This window comes from Austrofundulus limnaeus, unplaced genomic scaffold, assembly GCF_001266775.1.
Source record: "Austrofundulus limnaeus strain Quisiro unplaced genomic scaffold, Austrofundulus_limnaeus-1.0 Scaffold46, whole genome shotgun sequence".
Lineage (NCBI taxonomy): Eukaryota > Metazoa > Chordata > Actinopteri > Cyprinodontiformes > Rivulidae > Austrofundulus > Austrofundulus limnaeus.
The window spans coordinates 2,522,686-2,531,082 of NW_013952448.1; the positions used below are offsets into that span (position 1 = coordinate 2,522,686).

The 8,397-nt window shown below is 39.1% G+C and overlaps 1 protein-coding gene across 1 annotated transcript in view; it reads left to right on the plus strand.

Annotated features, from left to right (window-relative positions):
- The first annotated feature begins 1,210 nt into the window (after positions 1 to 1,210).
- The window catches only part of stard10 (StAR related lipid transfer domain containing 10), a 15,478-nt gene continuing 8,291 nt past the window's right edge, over positions 1,211 to 8,397 (plus strand). The window contains exons 1-3 of the mRNA XM_014008023.1: positions 1,211 to 1,308; positions 1,374 to 1,480; positions 1,845 to 2,008. Of these exons, the coding sequence (XP_013863477.1) occupies positions 1,847 to 2,008 (162 nt within the window). The 5' untranslated portion in view covers positions 1,211 to 1,308; positions 1,374 to 1,480; positions 1,845 to 1,846. The remainder of the gene's footprint in view (positions 1,309 to 1,373; positions 1,481 to 1,844; positions 2,009 to 8,397) is intronic.

Below are 8,397 nucleotides of genomic sequence, written 5' to 3' on the forward strand. Positions count from 1 at the left end.
TATTATATGTACATATTTGATTTAAATATGTACTTATAAAGTACAATCTGAAATTATTTGGATCTAAAATATTGTTTCTAAAAGTAAAAATGTAGGGATGCTGTTTGTGGAGTTCATCTCAGGACCGCAGCTTGGTGTTCTGGGATACGCAGTAGGGTCCCGACCCCAACTTTGGGAACCACTGGTAGACACGATTTGCTGTTTTCCCTTTCACCATTTAAAAAGTATCATATTCCAAGAGAAATCAAGTTAAGGTTTTCTGCATTAGCCTACCTGTTGCACAGACAGGCTAGTATGATGTTTTAGTAATAACTCTAATGATGTGGTGCAGGCCGGTACGGCCTCTCAGTGAGACGGCTGCAGGATCACTTCCTGATCTGGGTTTCTGTGAGGGGTTTGCATGTTCTTTCTGTGCATGAGCGTGTTTTCTTTAGTTAAAGGAAAAGCAGCTAAAAAAATGAATAGCTGGCTAGTGCAGTGCAAGCCTATTCAATAAGTGGCCCATGGGCCAAATATGGCCCATTTAAAAAAATTCTTAGACCCTCATGAAGCTGCCAGATTTGTATGAATATAATGCTAAAAATACACACATCAGAGCTACTTTTCTACTTTCATATTAAGCTAGTGGACGTCTTTGTTATTGACCTGTCCTTCTGACCAGTGCAAAAGGCAGCGAGGGTGCTTTATGAAGAGAAGGCAACAGAACAAAAATGTCTGTGTCAAAATCAAAATGATGATGTGTTGATATTAAAACTGGACTAAAATGTTTTACATTCAGCACTAGTGTTTAATATATTACATTGAGAAATCCTAAATTGGAATTGGAGCCACCTTGGTCTAACCTTGAAAATAAAATCTCCTGTGTATCAGATGATGCCATGCTCAGACCATGTCTTGTGAATGACCCTCAGTTACTAGTACCACGTCTAGTTTTAGTTCAATTTATGTAAAACTGTTAGAAATGTAACAATTTACTCTTCTTTAAAGTCAGCTGGCAAAGGCAGCCATCTTGAATCATTTAATCAGCTGTAGATGTATCCAGTTATATTTTCTGCAAGTTTCAGAACAAATTATCAGAGGTTCATGAGATACTTTAGTAACAGACAGACGGGCAAAAACGTAACCTTCACTCTTCACCTTTATTTATTTATTTCGAAATGGCTCACTAGTTTTGTCCTGGAAGCAGGTTTTAATGATGCACGTCTACTTGTGCAGCTGAGGGTTTTACGAGGTGCACCTGAAGGCAGCACAGGGAGGTGCAGCAAGCCCGTCGCTGCGTCGCTTCTCCCCTTCCTCCTCCTCCTTCAGGTCTTCTCCCCGCATATCCCTCCTCTTTTTTATTATTTATTTATTTATTTATTTATTTATTTTAGGTAGCACCTGCAACTCCGAGAGATGGAGACCTGCTAAGCACGGTGAGCTGACGGGAGAGCGGCTGGACAGAGAAAGAAAAGGAGAAGCGGAAACACTGAAGCATATGGTGGGTTTGTTTGAAGAAGAGCGGCTCGGTTGTGTGACTGAAACTTATTGAACCACGGTAAATAATCAGCTGACAGACACATTTCACTGTTTTACTTCGTTGCTTTATCGCTTACATGTGTGAGACTACACTCACACACACCTCTGTTTCATTAGTTTGAGGAGGGTGGACTGCGGGTTTCGGACCTGCCAGAGACCATCACGAGACGCGCCGCAGCCGAGAGGCTTTTCAATTAAATTAGATTATTTGTTCCCTCCTAGAAGACAGCAGCGACTGTTTTATTCATTGCTTGTATTATGATGTTTCCTCCCACCCCGGCTGGCGTCAGGTTATAACCATCTGTGTGTGTTCTCACGGTAACCAGCCATGATGTCTGGGCAGTCGGTGACCATCCCGGACGACAGGGCGTTCGCCAGCTTCAAGGCGGAGTGTCTGTGCGAGGAGGGCTGGAGTCTTTCCTACAGCAAGGGGGGCATCACCGTGTGGACCCAGGGTCTGGAGGAAGGGAAGGCTGTCCACAAAATGAAGGTGAGACCACCCCCACATTTTGACGCATTGGTCAAGTTTAAGCAGAAAAGTTGACGAGAACAAAAAGTAGCAGGAATATGCGGCCTGATCAGCACAAACACAAAGTAGCTGCAGCACCATTCAACATGCATGCAGGGCACAGCTCTGTTGGTCCAAACTGCTGACATGCTCTGCTTTTTGCTGCACGGCTCCATCCATTGTTCCAACTCTCCAACTAACTAAACAGATTTTCACACCACAGAGCACACTGTAATTTACCCCTTTGAGCATGAAAGATGTACAAAATATTGTCATCGTTCAAAGCAGTGGTTCCCAAACTTTTTATCTTCTGACTCGCAAAATATCCATGGCAAAAATTTGTGACCCCAAATATTACTGGTCTGAGTACACGAACGTTGTTAATAACCCTGAAAACACAGGTTTTTTGACAATCTAAACAGCTTGTACACAAATATAAATACTTATTTATACTTATTTTGTGTTTTTGTAATAATTATAGGGAAAATATTACATCATCAATTATTTTATTATCCTTTTTAATTGATTTCTGGAGATTATCCAAGGTGCTTCATGACCCATAATTGGGTCCCAAGCCCAACTTTGGGAATCAAAGTGCAGTGGTTCCCAAACTTTTCAGCTTTTGACCCACAAAATACAATAACAGAGACTTGTGCCCAACTATGTTTGGATGATAAACATTTGTATCAGGTCAACAAAACACGGGCATAGTAACAATATTTTTATACTACATTTATCCATTTTAAATACACTAACCTCACTCCTTTTTAACAACTAAGGCAAAAATGTAATTAATTCAGAAAATATTTTCAGGACCCCACCTTGATGTTTCGACCCCAACTTTGGGAAACACTGGTTCAAAGAAACTGACATGGAAGCTTAAATGCATCGAACACATCCTGATTTATGTTTATAATGACGTGGCCACGAGTTGAACTCGAACAATAAGAAGTTCCTCGTGCTCGGAGAAGAGATGAAAATCTCAGGCAGGTTTGATTCTCTGGAAACGAAATTTACTTAACACAAAAAAAGTAAGGAAATTTGTGTTTGGTAGATTATTTCCTTGCAACAATGCTTCTTGGTAATAAATCTTATACCAGGCACCTGACTGGCAGTACCTGGGAGTAGCAGACAGTCGAAACAAGTGTCAATAGCAACAGCAATAGAAGCTGTTTGGCTGAGAAGATTTGGCTGTTTTATTCATGTGCGTGACTCCACAGCTCTACTGCTCATCCTACATATGCATGTTCCTTACAAATGTGGCGCCATTTAAAAGGGAATTTAACAGGCTTTATTGTTACAACAACAAAATAATCTACCCAAGTTAAGTTTTAATGCAAGAACATGTTCAGGAACAAAATGTTTAGTAATGATTTATGCTGTTTGCTTTGAAGGAATTTGATTAGCATGTCATAGAGTGCATTGTGTCCCAGAGGAGGAAGCAAACATGAACAGTTCAATAGAAGTGACTAGGCACAAGTTGATTGGCCTGTGGTTACAGCTTCTATCAGGACTTTAACTGACCTCACTTGTTTCTTTGATAGAGCTGCAGTGTGTGGTTTGTACAAAAAGAAAGAGGAAAAAAAAAATGCAGATCTGTTACATTCAGGCCCCAGGCAAAAGAGTTCACACAACGCTGATCAAGCATATCAGTTCTTTGCAAAATATCTGAGTGCAAAATCTGGTGTTGTTATTCTCACCCTAGCTCACTGATAATGGGACATTTTTTTAAACTAAACAGCAACTATTGGTTCAATGCTGCAGTTGAAAAGCCAAACAGTGGAAACAAGTTACAGCAAATTAGAACTGTCCTTGAGAACAAAGGAAAGCTGGTAACTATTCAGCTAAAAAAGTATCTGAAGGGTAAGAGGAATGACTGTGCCATTACATTGCTCTATTATCTCTATTCTGTATTTTTTATTTGCTTCTACTATCAATTATTTAGAGAGTTTTACACAGTGAGTCATTTTATCAGGTCCACATACTTTATATGGTAAAATAATGGCATGGCACCACCATCCACTCATCTAATAACACAGCCCAGAAACACACAACATGAACCTTACCTTACACTACCTGTCTGACCACAGAAGCTGTGTAGGCGAACAAAAAAAAGTAATACCTAAAGCAAATGCTAATTTGATAAACAGGAATGAGAAACAAACAAACATTCATAAATGACACTTATTACTGTAAATTGCGCTCATAATAACCTGCCTTTGACCTTGTTTATAAAACTACATTTTCCATTTATATTCAACACCAGTAGCTTACTCAACTTGGGAATAACAATCAGGAAAAGAAATCATTTTGGCGTTTAGCTTCACTGGCTCCCCCACATCAGTCACATTTCATATGCAGTTTTGTGTTGGTTTGATTTCTACATTTAAGCCAAAACGTAGCCCACATCGTTTTAATGCTAACACAGACCCTGATTTCAAAGTATTTAGCTATAAGTAAGCACAAAACGTGCAGTTGTTTCAATATTTTTGGTGAAAGTAAGCGTGATTCAAAACGTTATTTTTTAGAAGCAGGTTTTCTAAGAAGTTTTGACATGTACTGCACCTATTTCTGCATTCACACCAAGCTTTCTGGATCAATAACTTATCAGTAAAGCCTTGTGCTGACTCGAACGATTCCTCTTTTCCACAAACAACAACGTTATTTGTAGCAGAATACAATCAGAGCTGAGAAGTACCTTTGGTCTCTGAGGAACATGTCATGAAGTTCAACATTTCTCTGCATTTCCCGTTACAATAAAAAAACCACATTCTGCAGTTCATTTTTAGTTGAATATGTTTCCATGTGCTGCATTTTGAAGCACTTTGTGTTGAATATAACTATGACTAGGAGAGGACACAATGAAGTTTTCATTGCCTAATAGTTGTTCTGTTGAACACGTTCAAATTTTCCAATAATAGGAGAAAATTAAAGACAATTTGCTTCATTTAATCACAATTTAGAACAACACTACAAACACTGTTTTTTTTTAAATACAGAGCATGGTTTGTGTATTTTTGTTGTTTGAGAAAAACATACAAAATGATTATTTTTCCAGCGTTTTGCAACATTGCTGTTTGTGAATACTTTAATTTGTAAGTTAAGGCTCAGCACTTGCAAAATGTATCAAATTTAAAATAAAAAAAAAAGAAGAAAAGTGTTAGCCAGAACAAACTTAATTGTTACGGTAATCACTGCCAAAAGGTGAAACTAAATGAAAATAAATACCATATTCAGCTATTTCCCTATTTGTGATGGCCTCATGTTGTTTTTGTCACTGTTTTAACTTGTTACCACTCTCAGAACTGCACCAGAGTACAGTTTTCCACCAAGGTCCAGCCCGTTCACCTTTTTGTTCACTTGTTTAAAAAAGATAATGCAACAAGTAATAAACTCAAGTCATCTAGTCAGTTTTGGCCTTGATCTGAATTCTTGATGTTTGCCTTTGGGGTTGATGTAAAGGCATGATACGGAAAATAACTGTGCTTTTATCTAATATTTGACCAAATTAATTGTGCTGTATCGGTGTGACAAGATGTTGAAGGGAAATCAGGAAAAAGAGGATCATAAGTATTCTTGCAGTGCCTTTGTGGTGAATCAAGATTAAATAGTCATATAATTTATTGAATAGACACACAATAATGTGCAAATTTCAGTTGATGGCAGTAGACAATGGAACATAAAACCCTCAGAAATGTTTGAAAACTGATCAATAAATAAATAAAACGAAGTTGTATTTGGAGCTCTGTTTGACTAGTCTTCTCAAAGTCTTGGATGTTGGCTCTTGGTCAACAGGGACTGGTAGAAATTTGATCTTTGCCAGTTTTCCTTGGATCAGTAAGTAAACTCTGAGGGTTCAGATGTTAGTCCTCTTTTCCTGCTGGCACATCCGGCACGGAAGAGCATGAGCTGCCTCGTGTTTACTTGGTTAAATAGTGTGACGTGTGTGCACACATGGGTGTAGGTCTGTATGCATAGGGTCCTTGCCTTTATTTGCGCTTTTCACCTTGTGAGCCAGGTTTTCAGTCCGTGTGCTTTATGGGCCAATCTAAATGGTGTAAATCAGCCATGTTTTCCTGTGTGATTCCTCAGGGTATGCCCTGTGTTGCGCTGGAGCAGCGTTGTATCATTTGTTTTACCAAGAAACAATATCTTCTGCATGTGTGTATGTATTCCAAGTTCATCGAACCATTTTTATTCTTTTTAGTAGAACAGGTGTGTTAACTCCTGACAGCTGCAGTCTGCAAACAGTTGAAGGTAGACACACAAACTACTCATTTTAGGAGGGGCTTCTGTCTATAACTGCCACTTTATCTTTATGTAAATATGACAGTAACAGGAGCTGGATATTTGCATTGTCTACCTTTTCTTGTGGCCACACTCCGTGGTGACATTAATAGTAGCAGAACGGGAGTCAGCTTGATTCTGTGAGAGTGTGTGTGTTTGTGTTGGGAGCCTGGCAATCAGTGATGCTACGAATATGACTCTCTATTTATAGGTTGAATTAAAAGATGCATGTTTTTTTTCTTCTGTTATGTCAAATGAATGGGTGTCGAGACTTAACCTGCCTGACTGTTTGGATTAGAAGCAGAACAGAAATAAGTGAACTCAGATGTGTACAAAAGAGAACAGAAGGGGAATCATCATTATAATTAGTGTACTAATTATTTGTCGTCATTATCATTACTAGAATTGGTCCTGCTGTTTTCATCAATAAGAAGCTTTATGTCACAGCAGCAATCACTGTCACGACCAATCAATATCAGTTCATCACAGACACTGTGTGTGCGTAGGCTAACGTCTACGCACACACACACTCCTCCTTGGGGATCCTGAAATGTTCCCAGGTCAAAGGGGATGCAATAAATAGCTTTTTAATCATATCTACTAATTTGTATTTGTGCAATAATTAAACAGCTACTCTTGTGAAGATACAAATGTGCACAATTTCATACTTTAATACGAAAAGACACGCTGGTCTTGAACAAATTATGAAACAGGTGTTTAACCATGCACTAGGACTGGGCAATATTGACATAAAAATTTATCAGGATTAAGTGTGGCATTTAGGCTGACGTTCTGGCCTTGGTCTGCATTTTCTGCCTTTCCTCATACTCTGGTTTATGTCTGTTTCAGGTGATTAAACAAATTTGTAGGGTCAGAGTTAGTGTTGGCTGTACCAGGCCGCCTTCCACCTGTGGTTTCACATGCATGTTTGATAGTGATGGTGTGTCCTATCCAAAAATATGTCATCACGTGCCTCTAATTACCAAGTGGCAACTATTAACTGACAGTTTTACTGATGATTATTTGCACACAATGTGATTTTAGCCAACCTTACACATTCACATAATTTGTCGTAGACCATAGCACTCAAATGTCCTTGTTTTCCTGAATGGAAAGGACAGTATTACTTGTGCTAATATTTTTAGTTTATCTGTAGAAACAATGCTTATTAGTGTGTCAAAGACTCATACAAAGATGGTCCTCGGCTTGGCTTCTGCCACGCTGAAACAGAGGGAAGCCGAGCACTGATTGGCACACACCCCCACCTGATGCTTTTTCCATAACTGCAATCATGTATCAGCCCCCAAATGAGCAAATGCTGGAAGCTGATAGGTTTGTGAGAGGGAGAAGAAATGAGAGTGGGATGGGCAGGGTTAAAATAAATAAAGATAAGAATAAAAAGTTGTTGGAGTGAGCTGCATGACCTGGGATAAAGTCATTACATACTCAGCATGGGAAGACAGTACATTGTAGACAATCAGAAGAGAACTGAAAAAAAAATTTACACACATACACCTATTGTTCATTAACCTATTTGTTCATTTCCTTCAGCCTCTAAATCAGTGTGAACTTTGTTTTACCCGCCTCTTTTTTATTCCATGTCTCTGTGCTTCCTCTGGTGAGTTTACTGAATTAGTGTTTTAATTGAGTTACACACAAGTGTACGTCTCTGGGTGCACAATCTGTCTTCATTCTCTGCTGGATCTTTTCTGACCCCACAGTTCTCCTATTTGGTCTTTTCATTTGGTTCTTCCTCCTTCTTTGCGGTGCTGACTCACAGAAATAGGGTTGCAGGTTCACTTCCTGGCCTTTCTGTCAAGAATTTGCATGTTCTTTATCTGCGCTGATTTCCTTACTTTTGGGAGATCGGAGATCGTCCGATTCTTAGTTCAGTTCCAGGCTGAGTCATTTCTACCTTCTCCTCTCTGTCAACGCTCTCTGGTTTCATTTAAAAGAGTCGATCATCAGATATTGTCCAAGATTAACCTTCAGAGTGGATTTGGCTTGTTCACACCGAGGACCTGTGAACGTCATTCACCCAGAATGCTTTGCATGTAAATAAAATGGCCCCGTCTGTTTAATAT